The sequence below is a fragment of the Gymnoscopelus braueri genome (genome assembly GCF_963280865.1).
Source record: "Gymnoscopelus braueri genome assembly, chromosome: 9".
NCBI classification, from domain to species: domain Eukaryota; kingdom Metazoa; phylum Chordata; class Actinopteri; order Myctophiformes; family Myctophidae; genus Gymnoscopelus; species Gymnoscopelus braueri.
The window spans coordinates 45,648,659-45,676,476 of record NC_137610.1 but is presented as its reverse complement, the minus strand read 5'-3'; the positions used below and the strand labels follow the sequence as shown (position 1 = coordinate 45,676,476).

The following is a 27,818-nucleotide window of genomic DNA, read 5'->3' as shown; positions in this document are numbered from 1 at the left end:
ACACACACACACACACACACACACACACACACACACACACACACACACACACACACACACACACACACACACACACACACACACACACACACACACACACACACACACACACACACACACACACACACACACACACACACACACACACACACACACACACACACACAGTCACACACAAAACACCAACTGCACAAGCGTGACCCTAATACATCTCTGTATGTATCCCTCCGGACACCCGAGGCGCAGCGCATTCAGACGTCTACATTACTTAATAGTTACCTCTTGTTTTTATTGTCTGTTACTGTGGTTTCTTAACTGTGGTGCATTTATTTATTGCCCTGAATGTACATTATGTATTATATTGACCTGAGCATGATTTACCCTTGGATAATAAAGAACATCTAATCTAATCTACTTTAAAGCAGCGGTTCTCAAATCGGGTCCGCGGACCCCCATGGGGCCATTGAAGGGGTTCTAGGGGGTCGGACAGCAAAATGAGGAACAGTTTAAACACGAAAGACATATTTAATATTTTTTTTGAATACGAGTTTGCAGATCGGCTGTTTTCAAAACGGTGTGACCTTGTCACTGCCGTGTTACTTGCAGTGTTAATTTTGTCGACTACCTTTCTTCACTGACGAAAACTAAATAAAAACTAAGCTATGATGACTAAAACTAAGACTAAATATATTGACAATTTCTTCAACAAATAAAAACTAGACTAAAATATTAGGGAGGGACTATAGTGTGGAGAAGAGTAGGAGTAGTCCAGTAGGACTAAAAAGACAAGTCATTTTATGTTTGGTTGCGCTCGGGTGTTGCGCTCTGAAAATAGCAGATCTACAAGCTCACAACGCGTTGTGAACTTGTAGGTCGGCTATTTTCAGCATGCAACCAAGTGTAAAATCAGCCATTACTACGCCATCAAGGCCTGCCAAATGACATTTTAGTCGACTAAATCAACTGTACTAGATTCAGTTGACAAAAATCTTATGATATTTATTAAGTCGACTAAAACTAGACTAAAACTTTTCAGATAAAAAAAATATGACTAAAACTAAAGGATTTTTTTCCCACAAAAGACTATGACTAAACGAAATCAAAATTTGTTGTCAAAATCAACACTTTTTACTGGCATATACTGTAGAAGTAAACCAGACATCAACCATCCATGGTCCTTGTCCAGTGCAGTGGATACTCTGCTCTGCCAGGTAGCAACACTGTAGCCATTGTGTCACCATGCACAGACCATGGCCGGAGACAGTTAAAAACATATCTTATATCTCATCTTCACTTATACTTACGCGTATTGATGTTTATGTATGGTCATATCATTTCTGCTTATCTAATTTTTTGTTTCCCATTTCCATTCCAATGCCTGTTTTGTGTTTTTGTAATATTATTATGTCTGCTTTTTATTGAACTCTGAAAGAACTCATGGATAAGCCTCCAGGCTTCCTTCCTTTCCTGCGCTGTAACTACTGATTTCTTAATTCTATATGTTTGCTGTTGCGCAGAAATCTTGTATCTCCATATTATATCTTTTTACGTTTTTTTCATAAATGAATGCCCCATTATTTTATACTTTGTTGTATGGCAGTGTTACGCAAAAGTAACAAAAAAAGCTAATCTATTTCCACTATTCCCCTCCCCCCCACTATTTTTTTAAACACCCACAATATAGGCCAGGTTGAAAGTGTGTCTGTTTTATAAATATTGAACCAAAGGTTCAATATTTTATACTTCAGCTATTTATATAAACAATAGTCCAATGGGGACATTCTGCATAATGAGGACTGTCAATTATGAGGTATTTTTTACTTTACTGGAGTATTTCTAATTTTCTGTACTTTTACTTCTACTCCACTACATCTCAGAGACAAATATTGTACTTTTACGTCACTACAATTATTTGAAAACTTTAGTTTTACTAGTTACTTAGTAGATTTAGAGTATTATTACAAAACATATATTAACCACTTCAGCCCTATATACATTTTGGCCATTTGAAAATTGCCGACTTTGTACTTTTACTCAAGTACATTTTGAATTCCGGACTTTCACTCAGAGTACTTCTACATTGCAGTATCGATACTTTCATGCACGTGCACACATAGACATGAAAGGGGGCTTGAGCCCCTGCCCTTTTACCTGTCGCTAAAAAAGTGCCCTCTCCAGACTGAAAAAATAAATAATAATAAACAAAAAATGTATTTCAACTACCCCTAGCAGCCTAACGGTAAGGCCGACGGAAATGCCAGTGGATGTGTTGGATGCAGCTCAAAGTGAACTTTACTCAGGTATCTAGTTTGTCGCCGTACGACCTTCCTAGCCCGTGTTATTAAAGAAAAACGGGCGACAATGGCCAAAATTCGATCGAAAATCGGCGATCGAAAACCGGTGAAAGTGTCCGTTTTCAAGATGTTTTGGCCATTATCTCCGGAACAGAAGGACCAATCTGCTCAGTTCAAAGCTTGTTGGGTGCGTGACTTTGAGGACATTAAGCACGCAATGATACCTCTTCGGATTTGTCGGGTTTTCGGGCCTAAAAGTATGGTAATTGTTTGTTTAAAAAAAATCCAATAGGTGCCCTTTTCAAATTCCAGCCCCTGCCTCTCCAAATCCTTCTGCACGTCCCTGGATACTTTTACTTACAATAGGTAAAAAAAAATAGTACTTTTTCCACCACTGGTAAAACATCTGAGTAAGCTACTTTTCCCAGCCCTGTTCTCCATCTCTCGGAGTCTCCCCCGCACTCTCTCTCTCTCTCTCTCTATCCGTCTGTGTGTCTCCTGGTACCTCCCCCTCCCCCCTCTCTCTTCCCCTCTCTATGTCTACCTCGCTCTCTTTCTCTCTCTCTCTCTCTCTCTCCCCCCCCCCTCTCTTCCTGTCTGCTTCCCTCTCAACGTCTGATTACTGGCTCTATAATCACCCAGACTGCAGGAGACGATTAATAATTGAACTGGCTATTAGCAGAGCCGCGGCTCGAAGGAGCCGTGAAGTAACAGGACCAGAGAGTGAAGAAGGGAACGGGGGGGGGGGAACGTCTGAGAGGCTGGTGGTCTTTCGAGTGGCTCGTCCTGAAGGTGAATGGGATGCTGTTGCCATGGCGACCCAGCACTAGCCCCCCCATGTCCTCCCCTCAGGTGCTCTGCTGAGCAGCAGTGTTGCCCCGATTTTGCGATAGAAATAAGCAACCAGGTTTATAAAAATTAAACAAGCCCAAAAAAAGCGACTATAGGCCACACGAGCACTTTAACTTTATTATATACATCGTCTATTTGAAAATAGACGATCTACAAGCCGTTTACAAGTTCACTTGCTATTTTTAAGACAAATCTTGAAAAAAGTGACACATTTTGAATATTTTGGAAAGAATTTAACAACACAAATCTTGTAGGGGTCCCTGGTACAATATATTTTCAGATGGGGATCCGCAGGCTCATAGCGCGGCACTGAGTGCTGCGCTATGAGCTTGTATATCTGCTATTTTTGAATAGCCAAAGATATCAAAAAATGACACAGATGCGTTCCCGGTCTTAATGGGTTAAACAACATTACGAAGCAAGCCCAAATAAGCAAACTACTACACTTTAGAAACAAGCCCGAAAAAAAGAACGCAACCCGCAACTACCAAATCTGTACAAGCGACTATACAGAAAAACAAGCGTAAAGTGGCTTATAGTATAGCAGACATGGCAACACTGCTGAGCAGGTGCGGAGGGACCTCACAAAAGGCAGAGCCTGATTAGTAAGGCCAGTGAGGCTGTTCGGTGGCTACAAGCGGCGCTAAGACACACATAATGGGCCCTCAGTGCTTATAGAGAGCTAAACGGCAGCAGGAAACAGAGATGGAAATGGTGCAAGGAAAGAGAAGCCTTGATCAGATTTAAGCGGAGTATAATCCGTCGAACAAACTTGCGAGTCGACGAGAGTTGTGAAAGCAAACGTTGTGCAAAGCAGTCACTGGTTCAAACGGGTATAGGCGATTCGTTTTCTGTTCTATAACATGGTTTTTATACCATGACTGGCTCGCCGCTAAAGCATCTGTGGTAGGCCTAAGCAAGGAATGCAAACACAGGAACATTGTCAGTGTCTTTTAGAATGCACTTTTTGCACTTTTTAATGCTCTTAATGTTTTATGCATACTGTGCTATATTGTATCATGTAAAGCACTTTGAAGTTGCCTTGTTGTTGAAATGTGCCATACAAATAAACCTGCCTTACCGTGGCCAAGTTAACTCCCAGAGTGTATACATTTTTACACTCTGGGAGTTAAAGCTACGATCCGGAACGTATGTGAACGAATAAAAGGTTCTTTTAACCAAACTGTATGGTAGAGTAGGCTAATACAACATACAGTGACTAGCACATCTGCAGTGATTGGAGGTGGTCTGGTCTCCCATACTCTTCCCATTGAGATATTTAGCACAACATCTGCAGTATAGAGATATATAAGGACAACATCTCCCCTGGCCAATGCAAGCAGGGATTTACTCTGCTGAGCGCTAGATGTTTGGTCTCTCACGTGGGAGACCCTGATTTGAAGCCCAGGTGTTACGGTTACAGTTATACCACCTTCGTGAGAGTAAGCAAAACGTACGGATTGCAACTTTAACCCATACAAATGTCTTCTAAATCTTAACAGTTTTCTGAAAACCGTATATTGCTATAATATCTTATTTTATTTTTTCTTATAATTTTTCATGTCAGGAACCCCCAAAATTATATGTATTTGGTCGCGGACCCCCATCTCAAAATACTTTGTTCCAGGGACCCCCAGAAGCAATTCGCGATTTTTCAAAAATAGCAGATATATCTGCTGTATATCTGCTATTTTTGAACAGTCAAAGTATGAAATAATGGCTATGGCTAAAATCTAAAATGACACGGATGAGTTCCCGGTGTGAATGGATTAAAGGAACACTGATTGTAGGGTGTGTAGAATAGATGTGGTACCTGGACACTGTTGTTGCCCACGCTGGTGGCTCTCCTCACGCGCCGGACGCTTCCCATCGCTTCACCCAGCAGCAGGGCCAGACGCCGCTCCATCTTAGCCTGGAAGGTCTGCTCACCCGCCCCCTGGTCCAGCACGCCCAGGAGCACTGCACACACGCACACGCACACGCACACGCACACGCACACAAATAATAAGCAAAATATACTTATTCACCCCACAGGGTACAAATATGATATACTTAAAGGAGATTTCAGGTGGGACCCCAATTTCATCCAATCAGGAGAGAGAACCCAGAACCTATTTTCTGTTTTACAAAAAAAAGCTGGAGAGACAGGGAGACCCCCTGTTACTGAATGAATACTCCATAGCATCAGAATATAGAGTTATTCAACACTTATTAACAAATGCAGATTTAATTTGTCGAAATTTGTTGCTGAATTTTGTGCCGTAAAGAATGAGAGGAATCACACACCTGTTCTGACCCAGGAGGAGCGGAGCAGCTGTGTTGTGTTCAGCTCGGGGTAATGGAACGCTGTGGGAATGAAACAGAGATGAACTTTAGAGCCATGATGAACTTATGGTAGAAGAACCTTGGGGTTCCATTTGGTTCTATTTGCACACTCTCAGAGTTAAATGAACTCTCAGGATTTGACTGTGTATAAGATACATTATACTGTCCATCATCTTTACTGCACATCTTTTGCTTCGCCAAAGGAACCCAGAAGTAGTGATTCATTCACTCTCAAGTTATTGAATCATGTCTCAGCATAGCTCCGTTTGGAACCTCACTCTTCGCTATTAGCTCCGAGGTGAGCTCGGGTTGAAACAGTTTTCTCATTACAGGAAGTTGCAGCCGTATCGGGGATGTGCTAATGTGTCCCTGGGCACATAATGCGTGGGGGACTGCGGTAGGGCTTTCACCAACTAGTCGACTAGTCGACTAGTATAACCACTAGTCTATGGAGTTACATTTGTGTCTTTATTAACCAAACAAAAGAAAAACATTTGAGAGAGAAAAAATATAAACAGAGCAAAGAATAGTTTTGAATGAAAACAAATTAAAACAGCAAGCAAAAAATAATAATTTGTAAGCAAAGGAAATTATATAAACAGAACAAAAAACTATTTTTAATTAAAACAAATTAAAAACGCAATCAAAAAAATATATTTGCAAGCAAACAAATATAAGATTTGAAAGAAAATAAAAAATAATTGAGAACAAAACTTTTAAAATTCAAGAGTAAAAAAATAAGGAAAACGGTTTAAACTACATAAAACAAAATACTTAGTAAAATGTTTGGGTAATAAAATGTGTTGTGCTAAATAAAATGTTTTTTATGTTTTTTTTCCTCATTTGCGAATGAAAGTAGTTTTTTCTGATTGCAAAATGCCTTCTCTCTCAAAACCTATGTCTTTGGTCTCGATTTTTTTTTTCTCTCTCTTGGATTTGTTTGTGTGAGGGGTTAAAGTTCAGAAGGCGGGTCCTACGCTGATAGATGTAAGACACCTCTCCATTGGTCACTTGGAGTCTGAGTGACAGCTCCCCCTTCCTTATGTAGCTTGTTGAATGCAGGGATGGAGGTGTGTTACGGCCAGCATGGTTTTTTGATTGATTGAATTATTAGCAGTTTGCAAAAAACAAAACAAAACATGAAAGTATAATGCAAGGTCAGCTAAGAGTATTTAAAACCCAAGAAAGATGACTTGTTTCCATTGGGGTCCTTTGTACTCAATTCATAGAGACATTTAATGACAGACAGATATACACTACTATGCAAAACATCATAAAAATAAAAAAATAAAAAAAAGTACAGTAAACAGTTTGAGTAAACAGATTGATGGAATACTTTATTAACAGTAGGATACAGAGGTACAATTATTGTACAATGATTGTTATAAGGATAACACAAAAAGGCTTGTTTCCATTGTGGTCCTCTGGGACTGAGGTCAGAGCTCCATCCCAGCTCTGGATGCTACACTATTCGTTACAATATTGAGCATTTTAGGCTATTAGCAATTCAGATGATTCCCTAATGTTAGGTTTCTGTTCTACTTACAGTTTGTGATCTGTATTTAAAATTGTTGTATTGTTGTTACTGTTATAGTAGGCCAGTGGTTCCCAAACTTGGGATCGGGACCCTCAGAGGGGGTCCCCAGATTAGCTTAATGGGCAACATTGTTTTCTCTCTCAACAGTAAACAAACCAACCTATACAGTATAAGTGTATACAGGGTAACACATTTCTAAAGTGACAATTTAATGACTTTTAAGACCTTTTTAAGGCATTGTGCGCTTGTATTTCGGCTATTTTCACAATATTTATCTGTGGAACCGAGTCAAACTAAATCTAATGCCTGGGTCAGGGTGGGTGGTCCCCAGTTCAAGTATAATTATTTTGTGGGGTCCCCAGTTCAAATATGATTATTTTAGGGATTCACAGCCTGAAACATTTGGGAACCCTTTGAAATTATAAAATAAAGCTACATTATTTTATGTTATATTCGTTATTCTAATTAAGGCAAGGCTGAAGTGACTGGCCTATTGGCCAGGCCCATTCCAGATAGACTGCTTTGGAAACGTTTCGTCTGATAGTGTGCTTCAGGCTGTGAATCCCTAAAATAATCATATTTGAACTGGGGACCCCCCAAAATAATCATACTTGAACTGGGGACCACCCACCCTGACAAGCACTTGAAATTGTAGGCATTAGATTTAGTTTGACTCGGTTCCACAGATAAATATTGTGAAAATAGCCGAACTACAAGCGCACAATGCCTTAAAAAGGTCTTAAAAGTCATTAAATTGTCACTTTAGAAATGTGTTACCCTGTATACACTTATACTGTATAGGTTGGTTTGTTTACTGTTGAGAGAGAAAACAATGTTGCCCATTAAGCTAATCTGGGGACCCCCTCTGAGGGTCCCGATCCCAAGTTTGGGAACCACTGGCCTACTATAACAGTAACAACAATACAACAATTTTAAATACAGATCACAAACTGTAAGTAGAACAGAAACCTAACATTAGGGAATCATCTGAATTGCTAATAGCCTAAAATGCTCAATATTGTAACGAATAGTGTAGCGTCCAGAGCTGGAATGGAGCTCTGACCTCAGTCCCAGAGGACCACAATGGAAACAAGCCTTTTTGTGTTATCCTTATAACAATCATTGTACAATAATTGTACCTCTGTATCCTACTGTTAATAAAGTATTCCATCAATCTGTTTACTCAAACTGTTTACTGTACATATTTTTTTTTGTTTTAGTTTTTTATGATGTTTTGCATAGTAGTGTACATCTGTCTGTCATTAAATGTCTCTATGAATTGAGTACAAAGGACCCCAATGGAAACAAGTCATCTTTCTTGGGTTTTAAATACTCTTAGCTGACCTTGCATTATACTTTCATGTTTTTTAGTTTTTTTTGGAAACTGCTAATAATTCAATCAATCAAAAAACCATGCTGGCCGTAACACACCTCCATCCCTGCATTCAACAAGCTACATAAGGAAGGGGGAGCTGTCACTCAGATTCCAAGTGACCAATGGAGAGGTGTCTTACATCTATCAGCGTAGGACCCGCCTTCTGAACTTTAACCCCTCACACAAACAAATCCAAGAGAGAGAAAAAAAAATCGAGACCAAAGACATAGGTTTTGAGAGAGAAGGCATTTTGCAATCAGAAAAAACTACTTTCATTCGCAAATGAGGAAAAAAAACATAAAAAATATTTTATTTAGCACAACACATTTTATTACCCAAACATTTTACTAAGTATTTTGTTTTATGTAGTTTAAACCGTTTTCCTTATTTTTTTACTCTTGAATTTTAAAAGTTTTGTTCTCAATTATTTTTTATTTTCTTTCAAATCTTATATTTGTTTGCTTGCAAATATATTTTTTTGATTGCGTTTTTAATTTGTTTTAATTAAAAATAGTTTTTTGTTCTGTTTATATAATTTCCTTTGCTTACAAATTATTATTTTTTGCTTGCTGTTTTAATTTGTTTTCATTCAAAACTATTCTTTGCTCTGTTTATATTTTTTCTCTCTCAAATGTTTTTCTTTTGTTTGGTTAATAAAGACACAAATGTAACTCCATACTAGTCGACTTTGTTGGTACTAGTCGAATAGTTGAAAAAAAACAAAAAACAAAAATGTAATTTGTTTTAATGCCATAGTAATGGCCCATCTTACTATTATTATTATCCTCCTGACTTTATTTTTTATCAAAAGGGGGTCAAAAGTATGCCCAATAAAAGCCTATTATTGGGCAATGGGGATCCTTGGAGACGCTGCTGTGGTGCTGTGCTGCTGTGCCAGAAGCGCTTCCCTTAAAACGCCATAAAAATAAGGGCAGGAGGATAATAATAATAGTAATATAGTAGTAGGATGGCATTAAAACAATGCCCCCCCCTAAAAAAAATATATATATATATATATATATATATATTTTTTTTTTTTTAAATGTAAATTTCGACTAGTCGGTCAAATGAGTCGACTAGTAAAAATCATTAGTTGTGAATGCCCTAGTCTGCGGGCCACATATATCAATCAATGTGGGGGTCCTTGACATGGAAATGTTGGTAGAACCACTGTTTGCACTGTACAGTATGTGATCATGAGGCTCTTACGTTCAGCGATCTGCAGCACAGGGAAGCCCATGTAGTAGCTGAACTCCACCATGGTGAGCTTCATCAGCAGGCCGCTGACCTCTGACCCCATCAGGTAGCCCCTGGCGGCGCGCACGGCGAAGATGACGTCCACCGGCTCCCTGGGCAGCAGGCGCTGCTGCAGCCGTTTAGGCACCGCCATGGTGATGTTCACCGTCTGCACCGGAGTGGGTCAAACACACAGAAGAAACACGTCAGCAGTGGTGGAAAAAGTACTTAATTTTTGTACTTAGGTTAAAGTATCAATACTGCAATATAAAAATGTTACAAGTAAAAGTCCGGAATTCAAAATGTACTTGAGTAAAAGTACAAAAGTATTGGTATCATAAATGTACTTAAAGTACCAAAAGTAGAAAGTACTCATTATGCAGAATGTCCCATTTCAAAAGTTTTCAAATGTGTAAAATGTAAAAAAAATCTTTCGAAAATAGCAGATCTACAAGCTCACAACGCGTCGCATCGCAATGCGTCGCGACGCATCGCGACGCATTGTGAGCTTGTAGATCTGCTAGTTTCAAATGGCCAAAATGTATATAGTGCTGAAGTGGTTAATATATGTTTTGTAGTAATAATCATAATCTGCAAAGTAACTAGTAACTAAAGTTTTCAAATAATTGTAGTGGAGTAAACGTACAATATTTGCCTCTGAGATGTAGTGGAGTAGAAGTAAAAGTATCGAAAACTTTTTTTTTAACTTAAGTACAGCACTTAGTTACTTTACACCACTGCACGTCAGTGGGCTGTGCATCCATGCATCTATATTGGTGCATGGATGAATCTCCACAGAGATTTGGTGTACATGGGGGAAAAAGCGCAAGGTTCAGAGCCAACTCAGGTCCAGTTTACTAAGAGTCTACTCTAGAGGGTCTAAGTGGTTAAATACTTTCAACCTGGCTTCCCTATAATTTCTAAAAATGTCCAAAATGTCCCCAGTTTTTTCAAACAATCTCCCCCCCTCCCCCCGAAAGATTACCAGAAATTTCAATTGTTTTTTGTATGTAAAAAAGATAACGGAAATATCCCATCTGCAAGCTCACCATGCATTGTGCAGATCGGATATTTTCACTAGTAGTTGTTCAACGAAGTACATAGGGCATCATTTAAACCAGTGGTTCTCAACCAGAGGTCCGGGGACCACCAATGGTCCTTGAGGGGGTTCCAGGTGGTCCCCCGCTAAATTATGGAAAGTTGGTAACCAAATGGACCCATATTAGATCTTTAACTCTTGAGAGCGTAACATGAAACCAAATGGACCCTTACGGGTCCATTTGGTTTCATTTTACTCTCTCAAGAGTTAAATTATTGTTAAACATCTGCATGTGGACTAAATCTTAAGCAACGATAACAAAATATTCTTAGTTTTGGGTCTGAGAGTCTAAATCTCATCAAATGGTGGTCTGTGGCTCAAATGCAGAATAAATAATGGACCTTGATATGAAATGGGTTGAAAACCACAGATTGAACATTTCAGAACATACAGCACATGTTAAAAAACACCCACCCCCCGATACATATTGTGGTTGAAATTTGTTTCTGGTAAAGAACAGCTGGCCCTGAGGAACAAAAGAACAGTTCTGAACTCCACCAGAGTTCCGAACAGCAAGATCTTCAAAGGTTTGAAAGTAGGACAGAACAGTGGACAGTCTGCCTTTACGGAACAACAACGCTGGTTATTCTTTAAAAAAAACAACAACCATAACTTCCCGTACTGTAGTAAATGTTTGATGTAATCCTTTCATTTAGAGCAACTAAGAGGATCATTAAGCTACGAGCATTATAATGTAACCAGCTTATCTGAGACTAGTCTAGGCCAACACACAAAAAGACGGATTTATAACAACAAAGAACGCGAACCACTTAGCCAAAAATAAGCACTTTGTGAAGACGCAGTAAGCTTATTTAATACTTCACAACCCGGGAGGGAGCAGGAGTCTGAATCAGTGAGAGAAAGCTGGTCATTTGGCTCTCCTTGAATAACCAGTGGTGGAAGAAGTACTCAGATTTTTTTTACTGAAGTAAATGTATCAGTTAGCACAATGTAAAAAGAATACTCTGTTACAAGTAAGAGTATTGTATGCAAATTTTTACTTGAGTGAGAGTTTTCAACATTGGTCAAAATCTTAAAAAAAAAAATGCAGATCTACAAGCTCACAACGTGTCGTGATGCGATGGTTAATGTATGTTTTGTAATAACAATCTAAATCTGCAAAGTAACTAGTGACTAAAGTTCTCAAACAATTGCAGCAGAGTAAAAAAAGTACAATATTTGCCTCTGGAGTTAAAGTAAAAAAAAAGAGAAAAAAAGCACCTCAAAATGGTACTTAGGTATACAGTACTTAAATGTACTTAGTTACTTCCCCCACCACTGTGAACAACCACTGGTGTTAATAACCTGTTCTCTCCAGAGCCCCCCCCCATCCCCAGGCCATCATTGAACCCTTTCTTTCTTTGCAGCACCATGGCAGGGCCTCAGCTCCCCCTCCTTAATCCATTTAAGCCGGGAACGCATCTGTGTCATTTTTACATTTCTTTGGCTATTCAAAAAATAGCAGATATACAAGCTCATAGCGCGGCACCGAGTGCTGCGCTATGAGCTTGTAGATCTGCTATTTTTGAAAAACATCGTGAAAATGTGTGCAAATCTTTGAATATATATATATTTTTAAGCGAACATGTGTAACTCAAATCTTTGCTTCTGTGGGGGTCCCTGGAACAAAATATTTTCAGATGGGGGGGTCCGCGGCCAAATACATATCATTTTGGGGGGGGTCGTTGACATGAAAAAGTTTGAGAACCACTGACATAGAAACATAAGTTTTTTTCAGAAAACTGTTAGGATTTAGAAGACATTTTGTAGAATCCCCCCAGAAGCAAAGATTTGAGTTGTTCAAAAATGTTCGCTTTAAAAAATATATATATATATTCAAAGATTTGCACAAATAAGATAAAATAAAATAGCAGATCTACAAGCAGATCTACAAGCCCAAAGAAATCTTAAAAATGACACAGATGCTTTCCCGGTCTCGATGGGTTAAGTCCCAAAGCCTCAGCAACCGTAATTAAATAAAAGTGCTACTGCTGGCTTGAGCTTGAGTTTGCCTCAATCCAATCAAGAGGCCCGCCTACGCTACAGTAGCTGCAGCGGTCACGCTGCTTCCACTGCTGCAATGATGACTGGAGGGGGCTCTCTCACTTTTCATCCATTTAAGCGTCCTCTGAGGTTAAATGAACACTGAGGATTTTAGCTGTGTGTAAGCAGGGGGCACAGAAGGACATCAAACACACACTGCATTGCATGCCACTTCCCACATCAAATGACTTTCAAGTAATAGTAGAGACTTTTTCTCTGGGAAAAATCAACTGGTTTCCCCCCAGTTCTAGATGTCAGATATGTGCTTCTTTTAAAGGAGTAGTTCACCCAAACAATTACTTATTTTCTATCAATTACACGCCCCATGGAGACTTGAATTACTTGGATTTGTTTTATTTTTTGTCACATTCCTTAGCTAATAATTTGATGACCGGCAGAGACTCAATGGAGACTCTTTCGAGTCTTCTACCGGAACTCCGCCGGTCATCAAATTATTAGCTTAGGAATGCGACAAAAAAAATAATAATACAAGAATTCAAGGCTTCATGTAATGGATAGAAAATAAGTAATTTTTTGGGTGAACTACTCCTTTAAGGTGGCAAACCATAAGTTTTATATCCTATACCCAGGGTTCGAACCCGCGGGTCTCCCATGTGGGACGCAAAACGGAACCGTATGCGCTTATATGAGCTTCGGGCAGTACTACTTGTCAACGAGTTGGTTGTCCTATACTCGGCACCAGGGCCTAAATGTCTCAATGGAAGAGTAGAGGAGACCACCTCCAACCACTGCAGAGATGTTATATTGTATTAACACATCGAGTGCCATAAACGGTCCGGACCGTTTTTGAGGATCCAAACGAGAAGTGCCGAAAACGGTCCGGACCGTTTTTGACCCAATTCTATTTTTATACGAGTGGCCCACGTGGGGCGCTAAAACAAAACTTTGACATCACCCAAGGAGTTTCTGAGAAGAAGAGGCTGGATGTGGCTCCATGTCAAAAATCCTTCCGGTCGGCGTTTTCAATGTTATCTCCTTGACTAAAAGCTTAATATCTCCATTTCTTTTTAACGTGGTGGAAACGAGCCGTTTTCGATCGGCGATCACGCTGCAATGGAGGATCGCGTTGGAAATATTATTGTTCCAGGCGTTAGTCGGGACCCTCCACCGTCTCGCACGTACGCTTTGTTTACATGCACTTCCGCGTTGGGGCTTCTACAGCACGAAACGTATAACGCAAGTGGATGGAAGAAATGCAGGCACTCAACGTATAATATTTTAATAAACCTCTGGCACCCAATGTGTTAACAATGTATTTTTGGTGACACCTCTGGGCCGGTAGAACTACAATTACCAGGATACAGTTAGAAAACAAGACCCACGGAAGTACTGCCAAAACAAACGCTGCAGGGTCCTAGCGCCAGGGATATTTTGGAAAAGCAAGAGCAACCGTGTCAGAAATGGAATATAAATTAATTGATACATTTCCGGTGTCCCTAGAAGTAATCTTTAGAGAAGTTGTCAAAAAAACACATTTATGTGGAATAGTTTTCGTGAAAAACATACCACTTTCGTTTCATTGAAAAAGTTTAAGTCTGACTCATAGTAGATGGGCGCCAGTGTCATGCATAGAAGAAAACAGAAGGGTCTACAAGGTTGTAGATCTGCTATTTCCAGGTGCATGACACTGGCGTGCAACTAAGTATTATTATGAGTCTTTACATCCCATCCCCCACTTACATGCACGGTGAAGTTTGTGGACTCCTGCGCGCGGCGGCGGACTTCGGCGAAAGCCATGGTGAGGCCTCTCTCGATGCGCTCGCTGAAGTTGCAGACGCGCACGTCTATGTGGACGGGCACAAACTGCAGCACTGCAAACCATTTACAATTTAAAGGCATTTAGCAGACACACTTAATCCAAAGTGATTTACAGTAAGCAAGGTAAACAGCGAGGTAATACATCAGACGCATGGAGACAGCGTAGTGCCTCAGTAATCTGGGATCATAGGTAAACCAAGAACATATCATCAGTCTAAACATGGTGTAGCCCTGATGGGAAACCCCTAGGTCTAAAGTCCTGTTCATTTGCAGTCAAATTGAATTTTAACCCATTAACACATTCCATGCCAGAGTTTAATCTCATAATGTACTCACCAGTGCCAGCGTTTTATTGTTGTTTTTTTGTTTTTATCATGTCGCCACAGACCTCGCTAAATAAGTTAAAAGTGCGCGTTCATTTGGTTCTAAACACACAGCGGATCCGTGAGAAACGTCCAGCGAAAACAGTTTCCAAATGCGAGCCGCCATCTTGAAGCTACAGCCGATACACGCTAAACAGTGATCAGCGAGGAGAAAAACAACAAACCGAGAAAATCGAGTTTTAAACAGGATCCCAGACAGGAAGCGGATACGATCGAAAAAACCGGAACCCGAATAATTCCGTTTCCGACCGAAAACCGGAAACGGAAATGGATCAAAAAAATTCGGAAAGTGCACCTTGGGCGATTAACATGGGAATCGGCGGTTCGCGTAGATCTACGCGACTGGCACGCTGCGGCTTTAAATAGGTTCGCGTAGATCTACGCGATTGGCATTCAATGTGTTAAGACCTGAAGAAGATTCTACAAATGTCTTCTAAATCCCAACAGTATTCTGAAAAACGTATGTTTCTATATCAGTGGTGCTCAAACTTTTTCATGTCAAGGACCCCAAAAATGTTATGTATTTGGCCGCCGACCCCCATCTCAAAATATTTTGTTCCAGGGACCCCCCAGAAGCAAAGATTTGAGTTAAAAAAACGCTATGAGCTTGTATATCTGCAATTTTGTTTATAGCCAAATTGTAAAATAATGCTTTTTAGCTCAAATAAAAAAATGACACAGATGCGTTCCAGGTCTTAATGGGTTAATAGTTCAAATCTACTAAAGTAAAACATTAAACATGTCTAATTCATTTAAAAAGCGTTTATAATTTAGTAGTTCATAATCTAAGCCTACAGCAAAACTTTAAAAGGTTGGTTTAATTCATATTAAAAAGCATTTATAAGGCTAAGTAAATACTGCAGTAAAGTAAAATAATTCCTCAAAAGTGTACTTATTTAAACACAGTACTTGAGTATTTATACTTAATTAATTTACACCACTGGTTATACCTGTGTGGACTTGGTACTTATGGTCCGGTACGGTCCAGCTGGGGGAGATAGACAGGAAGCGGCGTCCAGACCTTCGCAGAGCGTTGATGACAGATATGGCGGTGTAGACCACGGGACCAGAGACCGCCCGGAACACGAACCTGGGAGGAGGGTCCACCACCTTCAAAGAGACACATCATCACAGAACGTGTCACATATCATGTCACACAACTAGGCCTGCAGCCATCTTATTACTTTCTTAGCGATTAATTCAATCAATTACTTCTTTGATTAATTGAATTTCTTTTTTTCATAATTGTTTTATTTTTAAAGAATCAGTGTCTAATTATTTTTTTAAATAATTGAATAAAACTATTAGGCTTAGGATAAGGATAATTCCTTTTAACAGGTCGTTCATGAAAGTCCTTGCGGTCTTGTTTCCAATGAGAACCTGTGAGCAATTGGGGTTAAGAGTCTTGCTCAGGGACAAATTTCATATCATCGGCACATATGCTGGGATAGCCTGGAATCGAACCTGGGGCAACCAGGGCCAGCTGGTTCCCTAGGCGGGCTCACTAACCACTCAGCTATGGCCGCCCCAACCACTGAACCACTGAACCACTTCAGATGAATTTAACATGTCCTCGTACAACAGTGTCACACAAAACATAGCAAAAACAGCCGATCTACAAGCTCACAACGTATCGTATCGCGACACGTTGTGAGCTTGTGGATCTGCTGTTTGCGCTTTTTAAAACATTTTGAAATAAATGTTGAACCCCCACCCCCCGAAATCAACTATAGAAAAAATAATAATAATCAAATTTGATTAACTGTTGAACTCCTAGCCACAACACAGTCATGTCACAATAACTCCCTCATGATGTCACATACTGTACAGGAGGACATTGTAAACAGTTTATGGTCAGAGTTTGAAGGGTCACAGTTGTGTTTCTCGTGGGTCAAGGAGGCTTGATGTAAATACTGCTGTGGTCTGTTTATCACAGGACCACAGAGATAAAGACACTCAGGAAGTACCGTAGGCTGTACGCGCACGCACGCGCGCGCGCACACACACACACACACACACACCCCCCCCCCCACACCCCCCCCCCACACCCCCCCCCACACACACACACACACACACACACACACACACACACACACACACACACACACACACACACACACACACACACACACACACACACACACACACACACACACACACACACACACACACACACACTAAACTCAATAATATTGCTCTCTCTTACTTTAACCACTTAAACCCTATATACGTAAACGACCGGGTTCCCTCAGGGGTCTATACTTGGGCCACACTTGAGTAGAAGTAAAAGTACCGAAAATTGGAAAAACTCCAGTAAAGTAAAAGTACCTCAAAATTTTACTTAAGTGCAGTACTCGAGTACAAGTACTTAGTTACTTTCCACCACTGTTAAAAGGTTTTTAAAAAATCCATTTCCTGAAAACAGTTTTGGGCATACATACAAGGTTTCCACCTGACAGAGAGGATATATGCACTTACTACTGTCTACAGCCATTAATTAGTAGTAGACAGTTAGTGGAGGATCCTTTTGCAAGGCTGCTCAACTGTTTTCTCTCTTCTAATGAAATGCAAACAGCCGACTAAGCCTTACTGCTATCTACTGCACTGACTCTCTGGTTTAATTATTGTAACAAACTGTCAAGCGCTCCAAAGCTCTCCATAGGCTACAGAAGCATTTCTATCACATTCTCTCTTTATCTACTCTCTCTCTCTCTGGAGACATGACTGACTGTTGGCACGCACGATTTTCAAGCACTTCGGTCCAACAGTCTTTTTTACTGTATCAGAAGCGTTGAAAATTTGTAGAAAATGAAGCGGATGTCGCTTAACCCATTCAATCTACAAACACTTATGTTGCTATAATATCAGTGGTTCTCAAACTTTTTCATGTCAAGGACCCCAAAATGATATGTATCTGGCCATCGACCCCCATCTCAAAATATTCATTTCCAGGGACCCCCAGAAGCAAAGATTTGAGTTACAAATGTTCGCTTTGAAATATATATATATTCAAAAATGTGCCCAAATTTTCAAGATTTTTCAAAAATAGCAGATCTACAAGCTCATAGCGTGGCACTCGGTGCCGCGCTATGAGCTTGTATATCTGCTATTTTTGAATAGCCAAAGTATAAAATAATGGTTAAAGTTGTTCAAATCTAAAATGACAGATACTTTCATCTTAATGGGTTAAATGTCAGGACGTCAGATGTCCAAAGTCCGGCCTGGTGGCCAATCGTGGCACGAGGTCAGATTTTATATGGCCCGCAGCTTCCTTCCTAAAGGCCAGTCCACACAAATGCAACTCCTTGCAATGAAAACCGTTTTAGAGACCGTTGCAGCTGATAATGGTTGCAAGTAGCTGCAGTTGCAACTAGTTGTGTTTTGCGAATCATTGTTGTTTCGCAAAACCAAGCTCATCTACAAGCTCAGAGCACGGCACTCAGTGCCGTGCTCTGAGCTTGTAGATCTGCTGTTTTTGAATAGCCAAAGAAATACAAAAATGACACACAGATGCTTTCCGGGTCTTAATGGGTTAAATTTATTATTTATGGCCCGCCAGTATAGTCATGTGAAAATCATACATGGAAGTTTCTGAGTGTTTTAAAATTAACCTGGGCAGATTTCTCAGTAGAATTTGTAGGACTCTTAAAATAGCTGTAGTGCGATGTGTGTGTTTGCATCCTCTCTTCCTGTTGTGTTTGTTTTAAATAGTTTAACGTGTTTTAATTATTTATGTTGGTCTTTTTCTTGTGTTTGCACTGTTGTTCTGTCTTCGGTTGGGCGTTAAGTGTTTTTCTTTGAGTGGACCACAATGGGAACAAGCTTAAGCTTTTTCGTGATTTGATCCACGTTGACGTTTTTGTATTGCTGTTTGTCATTTACTGAGGCCAATAACATTATTCTATTCTATTCTTGACTTTGTTATGGTCCAAAAAGGTACAGTAGATGGAAGTTGTTTTTACAGTTTGGACACCCCTGGCTTAAACAAAGGCCCAGACACACTGAAAGCATCAGACAACTTGCATCATTAAACCCAGCCGTTGTTTACAGCAGCTGGAAGCTGGAAGCACACACACACACACACACACACACACACACACACACACACACACACACACACACACACACACACACACACACACACACACACACACACACACACACACACACACACACACACACACACACACACACACACACACACACACACACACACACACACACACACACACTGTGGAGGCATCAGAACCTGTTGACGTGTCTTTCAGAGCTCCTTTCTATTTTGGAGGGTTGGAGAACAGACCATTCCAAACGTTGGAGCAATGCAGAAAAGGTAACCTATTTATTTGTTTCAAACTTGTGCCGCAGTGTGTACAGGTACATGTCAAAAGTGTTGAATAATATTGCGGAGAAGTTTATGTGTGTGTGTAAGGAATATGACACAAATGAATCCGAGAAGACATATTTTCATTTTCGAAAACTGTATATTATTATTGTGATTATTGCGATTTGCAATTTGCATTTATTTCAAACTTGTGCTGCAGTGCAGGTACATGTAAAACATGTTGAATAATATTGCGGAGAAGTTCATGTTAGCGTGTAAGGAATATGACACAAATGAATCCAAGAAAACATATTTTCGAAATATGTTTTATTATTGTGATTATTACGATTTAAGGGATTGATTCGTAGGCTTTTGAGATATTTTGAGATACCGGGTTTTCGATTTTCATGAGCTGTATGTATGCCGTAATCATGAATCTATAATACATGAAAGCTTCACTTTTTGAATTACATTACAGAACAAATAAACGTTTCCACAATATTCTAATGATTTGACATAGACCTGTATGTTTGTTTTCACTTTGTATGGCCGTTCTAGAGTTCTAAGTCCGGACTGTTCCTAAATTAAATTAAAGAACAAGCGGACTTACCTGATGCACGTCTTTCAGTGTGTCAGGGCCTGAAGCCCCACTGGGAAACTAAATTAGTCAAAGCCTATCTTGCTTTCTGCTTGGCGGAAATGGAAATTCAAAAATATATTTGAAAGATATTTTAAAATGCATTTTTGTGAATGGTTAAGGACAAACAAATGACATTGTCTGGTCACTCACAACTACTGCGAGGCAGAGTTACAGACTCTGTAGCTTTTGAAAATTGTGGAGGAGTTGTCTGGCATGAGAGACTATTCTATATCTGTCCGTTCAAAGACTAGCACACCATCCTGTATGAAATACACAGTGTACCTAGTGGTATGACAGTGTGATGTTACCTGCAGTTCCACTGATCTGTTGAATTCCACCTTCAGGATGTCTTTGATTTGAGACTTGGCATATCCAACAGTGGCGCCAGAAGGGAAACCTGAGGACGGCAACATTAAGATCTTGATCATCAAACGACATTGCAACAGTCCTAACGCTAAGTTTAAAAACATTTATTAATTTGGGTTAACCTATTAAGACCGGGAACGCATCTGTGTCATTTTAAGATTTCTTTGGGCTATTCAAAAATAGCAGATATACAAGCTCATAGGGCGGCACCGAGTGCCGCGCTATGAGCTTGTAGATTGGCTATTTTTTGAAAACCTTGTAAATTTGTGCAAATCTTTGAATATATACATTTTTAAAGGGAACATTTGTACAGTAACTCAAATCTTTGCTTCTGGGGGTCCCTGGCACGAAATATTTTGAGATGGGAGTCCGCGGCCAAATACATATAATTTTGGTGGTCCTTGCCCTGAAAAAAGTTTGATAACCACTGATATAGAAACATACGTTTTTCAAAAAACTGTAGGATTTAGAAGACATTTGTAAAATACCCAGAAGCAAAGAATTGAGTTACACATGTTTGCTTTAAAAATATATATATATTCAAAGATTTGCACAAACTTTCACGATGAAAAATATCAGATCTACAAGCTTGTGAGGTTGTATATGTGCTATTTTTTGAAAAGCCAAAGAAATCTTAAAATGACACAGATGCGTTCCTGAATTGAATGGGTTAAGTTTGCATCAAGCATTGAAGAACATGCGAAACGGCACATTTTTTAAAAATCTCCAACTTACCGACTTTGACCAAATAAGTAGGCTTGTCGACGTTGCAGAGGTACTGCCTCGATGTTGGTACATTCGTTGGGCTCCTGGTGGCAGTGTTAAGACTAGTAGTAGTAGCAGTAGTAGTTTTTGTTCGATTAGTTGTAGCAGTGGTTATGGCAGAGGTAGCATTAGCTACAGGGCTGGATGTTCTCACAATAGTTGTGGGTGGGCGGTCTGTTGCGCCCTGGTCTCCTACCATGATCGGGGGCACCGACGTGGCATTAGTCGTAGGTTCATCCGAAACTGCTGTGGCATTACTAGCAGTGCCAGTGGTTACGTTGAATGCTGGCTGGGTGGGTGCAGGGGAGAAGGTTGCGGTAGTGGTCCAGACAGGGGTGACATGAGCGCTGCTTATTAGGACAGACTCCGTGGTAAACCAACTGATATCTGCCGGAAGAGACGAGGAAGTGACGTCGTCAGGCTGCACTGGGGTGGTAACACTGGGCGGGATGGACGCCCAGTTCCAGTTTACGGAAGTGCCGCCCAGTTCAGCGGTCGGGGTAGGAGTGGACCTTTCGGCGGGGGACGCCGTACCGTCCAAGTAGGACGAAAGGTCCATGTAGAGGGTCGGCGCCACCGAGGACTCGACGACCGGCTCCGAGACGTTGACCAGCTGAGGAGTCACCGCCGTGGCGTTGACCACCGGAGTCGTTTCGTTCACGGGTTCGAAGCCCGAGAGGTCCGTCGAGGCTCCGTCCTCGATCCACGTGGCGTTGTCCGAGGGCCGGCGATCCTCTGTTCCGAACGTGACCGTCAGCATGTGGCTCGGGTGCACGGTGAAGACGCTGGTGGCCATGATGTGGGCGGTGCTGATAAACGCCCCAGGGGAGAAATGTCCGGTGGTGGTGACGTTGCCTCGCTGTTCGGCTCCGGGAGCCGAGCCGGTGTTCTCCTTGGTCAGCTGAGTGGTGTAGTACTCCACGCTGTTCATGTCGGGCAAGAGGACGTCCGTGGGTTCCACGGTGACGAGCGCGTCGGACCAGTCCACGTCCGGGGACTCGCCGTGGACCGTGGCCGTGGGCTCCAGCGCCACCGGGAGAACGGAAGAGGAGAAAAGCGAGAACGGCTGGACGGTCGTAGGAGGAAAAGAACTCGAGGAAACCCGCGAAACGTGATGGAGGTGCATGGAGGAGAGGGACAACCCCACCCGGGAGGGGAAGGCCGTGTCGTAGGTCTCGGCGTTGGAGTCCTGGTCCAGGTCGTACATGTCGGTCGGCAGGTTGGTGACCAGGGAGTAGTCGTCTCCCTCGGGGCCCAGGAACGACATGGTCTCCATGTAGTCGCCGGACCCCCAGTCCACGTCCATGGTGTTGGTGGGGAAGAAGTCCTCCGGGAGGGCCTGGGTGGGCTCGGACGACGCCGAAGTGGGTTGGGGGCTGACGAAAGGCGAGTTGAGAAGAAGGGAGTGCACCCCGGGGTGGCCCCTGGGGTCGTCCTGCTGCATGATGGGGGCTCTGCTGGGGCTCAGCTCGCTGACATCCAGGGCTTTACTCGAGGCTCCGACAGCAGGTGGTCTCTCAAACGAGAAATGTTCTAAACTGTGAGACGCGTCCGGGTGAAACTCCGGGGTATCTACCGATGCTTTCGGGGGCTCGAAAGGGCGATCGGGAAGTGAGGTCACGGTTTCCAGCGACTGTTCCGCTTCCATTTGGTTGTTGTTGGGGGCTACCGGAGGCTCACTGGGGGGGTCTCTGCGGTCAGAGGTGAGGATGACAAACTGCGGGGTTGTTGGTCTCGTGAGGGTGGATGGGTTTAACTGTGCCGCGGTGGACGCGTTTGACCGAGGCTGCTGCTGCTGCTGCTGCTCAGACACATTGAGAGGGCTGTGAGAGGAGGGAGAGAGCAGGGCCGAGCTTGTCCCCCTCACCTCCAGATCTCTCGGGAGTCTAGCCGCCGGCCCCTGGGTTTGTTGGCCGGGCCCCAACAACGCAGGCTCCGAGGAGGGGCTCAGAGGGGGAGTGGAGGAGAGAGGTTTGGATCCCTCAACAAAGAGGTCACTCGGGGTGAAGGATTTAGAGTTTTGCGAGGGGGAAAGGCCCCACTGAGAAAGCACAGCGTCCAACGTCCCGGTGTCAAGGTTTATTGTGGGACTGGATTGCCGGGCGCCGGGTGGAGGGACGGATTGTGTTGCGGCGGTGGAGGCTGAGGGGTCCCCAGGGGCCACGGTGTGTGAGGAGGAGACCCCATCCTGAAGAAACCTTTGTGCCGTAGAGGAATCCAACCAAGGGTCATTTGCTGGAAAAAACAAAGACACAAAAAAATACTGTTGAGACACAATCCTGAAGTTGACGGTTGACTTAACCACCACTACATACTTTGTCGTATGACAATATAGTCATATGAGTATAGTGAAAATAGCAGATCTGCAAGCTGCAATGCGACGCTTTGTGAGCTTGTAGATCTGCAATTTAGTTTTAATTTAAGAAGTCGCCTGTAATAATGTGATAATTGTGGTTAAAATAATAAGTAAATCAAAGATGTGAAGGGCAGACTGAGATTCTGATGAAAATTCAGGTCATTCTACTAACTGCTATAAGTGAACTAATTATTGGTTTGTACCGAGTAATGATCCACACAGACACACACACACACACACACACACACACACACACACACACACACATGCACACACGCACACACACACGCACACACGCAAACACTCACACACAGTATGCAAGCTACTGTTGTCTCTATAACGTACCTCCCATGACATTTACAAACGCCACCCACCTATTATATTCACATGATACAGCAATTATGAAAACGAGGATATCCAATCTTTCTGACTTGCTACACGTTGTTACATAGTGTCGTTCTTTCTGGTACGATACTATTGACTCAAAAACCCTTTTGTAACCTACGTGCAACACCAGTATACACAATGACAATTCATTACATCAACATGATAGATTTAGTGTGAGCTGCTATTGCAACTGGCTCCTTGGGCTACACTGTAGTTAGGTTAACCCGTTAAAACCGGGTAAGCATCTGTGTCATTTTAGATTTTAACCACTTCCACCATATTTCATACTTTGGCTAGAATATATATATTCTTTTAAAGCGAATATGTTTTACTCCAATATACTCTGGGGGGTCCCTGGAACAAAATCTTTAGTAATGGGGTGGGGGGGGGGGGGGGGGCGGTCCAAATACATATCATTTTGGGGGTCTTTCACATGAAAACGTTTGAGAACCACTGATATATAGCAACATATGTTTTCAATAAAACTGTTAGGATTTAGAAATCTTTTCCTTTTAGAATCGGCCTCAGGTCTTAATGGGTTAAGCTACTCTTCCTGGTGAAAATGAACATTGATCTGCTTAAATCAATGAGAAACAAATTAACCAGCAGAACTGTCCACAAAATGGACATGATATAGAATTACCATTCATCATGAAATGACACTTTCCCCACTCAGTGCTCACCTAGGGAGCAGAGGTTAATGATGATGAATAGACTCTACAGGGCTGTAAGAGCATGATGTCACTTTGAGGTGAGGTCATAACCACTGGTCTGGACAAAGAACTCAGCACCAGTGGTGGAAAAAATACTCAAATATTTTACTTAAGTAAAAGTATCAATACTGCAATGTAGAAATACTCTGTTACAAGTAAAATTCAAAATTTACTTGAGTAAAAGTACAAAAGTATTGGTATCAAAATGTACTTAAATTACCAAAATTTGAAAGTACTCATTATGCAGAAGGTTTTCAAATGTACAAAAATCTTTTGAAAATAGCAGATCTACAAGCTCACAATGCGTCATATCGCAACGCATTGTGAGCTTGTTGATCGGCTATTTTCAAATGGCCAAAATATACAAAGTAACTAGTAACTAAAGTTTTCAAACAATTGTAGTGGAGTAAAAAGTACAATGCTTTCCTCTGAGATGTAGTGGAGTAGAAGTAAAAGTACTGAAATTTGGAAATACTCCAGTAAAGTAAAAAATACCTCAAAAGTGTACTTAAGTACGGTACTTGAGTAAATGCACTAAATGCAGTTACTTTACACTACTGCCAATACTTGAGTCAAAGTATAGATACTCCTGGTCAAATATTACTCCACTAGTGCGAGTTGAGCAGTCACATTTGTAGTTAAAAGTACTGGAGTAATTGCTTATAGAAATGATTTATTAAGTGTTCAAAAGTAGCCTACACACTTTTAAAAAGACTTGACAAAGTATGTTTTCTTTTCAATATCATTGCAATGCACAAGAAATATTTATAATAGTGAAACAATAGCAGATGTACAAGCTCCCAACACGTCTCAGTGTGAGCTTGTAGATTGGCTATTTTCACTATTTGAAATAGAGCTTAAGTGGTTAATTCAAAATGTACTTTTATGAATTTCCCCTTCCTAGACATGTAGTGGAGTCAAAAGTCTTTGTATTTGTCTTTGAAATGTAGTTTACTTAAGTACAGTAGATCAGTGAATTTCAAGGCCCTCCAGTTGGATATGGATCAGGCCACACACCCCAATTTGAAATGATTTTCATCTCTGGGAGCCCAATCTAACTCAGTAAGATCCTGTGTGAATTTAACTGAGAGTTACAGACCCATAAGGGTCCATTTGGTTCCTATCACTATCAATCATTTAGCTGGGGAACCCCTGAAAACCCCCTCAAGCACTCCTGGGGGTGTTCCAGGACCCCACAAAGAGAAACCAGTGCAGTAGATCTTCAGCAGTGACATCTATAATCACTAGTACAAAGTCAACCAATCAACCCAATGTCAACAAGCTCACAACGAGCATGTTTACGTCGCTTGATTGGCTGTAGTGATTTCCCCCCGACTGCAGCGCCTCGGGGTCAAATCACAGCTCTCTAACTACCGTGTCATTTGCTAAAGTGCCTACAAATCTGAAAAGAATCAATGTTGAACAAAATAGCCCCATACAACAAAGCTGACACAATGATCAACACATTTACACAGAAAAGGCCATGCTTGTTTTATTAATCCAATAAGACCGGGAACGCATCTGTGTCATTTTAAGATTCCTTTGGCTATTAAAAAATAGCATATACAAGCTCATAGCGCGGCACCGAGTGCCGCGTTATGAGCTTGTAGATCTGCTATGAGCTTGTAGTCCCTGGAACAAAACATTTTGAGATGGGGGTCCACGGCCAAATACATAATATCTCAAAATCGTCTAAATCCTAACAGTATGTTGCTATATCAGTGGTGCTCCAACTTTTCCATATCAAGAACCCCCAAAATGATATGTATTTGGCCGCGGACCCCCATCTCAAACTATGCAGTTCCAGAGACCCCCAGAAGCACAGATCGAAGTTAAAAAATGTTTGCTTTTTATAACATAAAAAGCAAACAAAGATTTGCACCCATTTTCCAATTTTCGAGTGCCGCGCTATGAGCTTGTAGATCTGCTATTTTTTGAATAGCCAAAGAAATCTTAAAATGACACAGATGCGTTCCCGGTCGTAATGGATTAACATTAACATTGTAAACGAAGCTAGTCGAATCCCGCACCTTCCAAATGTTCCCATTTGTATGTGGCCTGAATACATGTGTTATTTGCTGAACATGCTGACATGGCATGCAGACACGGAACATATGTTGCAAAATTAATGGCTCAGTGCTTTATACGTGCTGGGCTATTAACCCTTTCAATACGGGAACACATTTTAAGATTTCTTTACTATTCAAAAATAGCAGATATACAAGCTCATAGTGCAGCACTAAAATCAGCTATTTTTGAAAAATCTTTGTGAAAAAAAAATTGTGCAAATCTTTTAATATATATTTTAAATATTTTAATGGGGGTCTCCAGTACCGTTTGCAGAAGCAAAGATTTGAGCTACAAATGCTCGCTTTAAAAATATATATTCAAAGATTTGCACAAATAAATCTCAAAATGACACAGATGCGTTCCCTTGCGTCTTAATGGGTTAACCCATGCACTCAAGAAAGACTGCAAGGTCTCAGACTTTAGATCTTTAGAACAGCAACCCTGTCTTGTAAATCATTTGTGTTATTTATGGTGTTTGATTGTATTGGCGTATTACTGTATGCTTTTTTTTTTACGTTACTTGTTTTTATATTGGGGGACTAAGGATGAAAATTAGCATCTCTGACTAAATTCTATGTTTTATTGTTCATAAATAAATGCTTTTTAGGCCCAGACCGCTGGCCTTGCGGTTCCGGGCACCTGGGCTGTGGTGTGGCCTGACAGTGCATCGCAGGTTCGATGATCTTTGCTGCATGTCTCTCTCCCCATCTCTCTCTCCCTGTTTCCTGTACATCTTCACTAATACAAATAAATGTTGGGTTTTTACCATAGACTGTTGAAGAAATGGACAAAGCGACACCATTGGTTTCTACAGACCGTAAATGAAGCCGATTGTTCAGCAATTTCAAATCCGCCATCTTTCAATATCGCGTCATTATCCTGCAGAATGCCGACCAGACCATTATTGGTTGGGTAGCTTGTCAATCAAATCATCCCGCCCCTCCTAGACCATAACCTACTTTATCGACAATTTTAAAATAAATGGGACCATAGTTTACAAAAAAACGCATATCATGATGATTGAAAGGAGACTTTAAACTAGCGACTGGAAGCATACAGTATTTATGACAATTTCTATTAAAGGTAAGAAAATCTAGTCTAAAGTTTGTCAAAAACCCATCCGCTTGGGGTAAAACAGCGAAACTGCAGGCCATTCATATGAACTGTCTCTTCCGTATTGGCCTCAATGTAAAACTTTCAAGCAGATGAATGGTGCCACATTTTCCTCTCACCAAGCATCTCTATGTGTTATATACAAATATTAGCTAATGCAC

At 41.2% G+C, this 27,818-nt stretch overlaps 1 protein-coding gene across 1 annotated transcript in view; it reads right to left on the bottom strand.

Annotated features, from left to right (window-relative positions):
- LOC308092602 (UPF0606 protein KIAA1549) overlaps positions 1-27,818 on the bottom strand; it is a 95,216-nt gene that overhangs the window by 34,538 nt on the left and 32,860 nt on the right. Inside the window, exons 3-9 of the mRNA XM_080438611.1 lie at positions 20,989-23,253; positions 20,196-20,284; positions 15,874-16,033; positions 14,463-14,593; positions 9,593-9,788; positions 5,433-5,492; positions 4,960-5,105 (exon numbers count right to left, since the gene is read on the bottom strand). Of these exons, the coding sequence (XP_080294737.1) occupies positions 4,960-5,105; positions 5,433-5,492; positions 9,593-9,788; positions 14,463-14,593; positions 15,874-16,033; positions 20,196-20,284; positions 20,989-23,253 (3,047 nt within the window). The remainder of the gene's footprint in view (positions 1-4,959; positions 5,106-5,432; positions 5,493-9,592; positions 9,789-14,462; positions 14,594-15,873; positions 16,034-20,195; positions 20,285-20,988; positions 23,254-27,818) is intronic.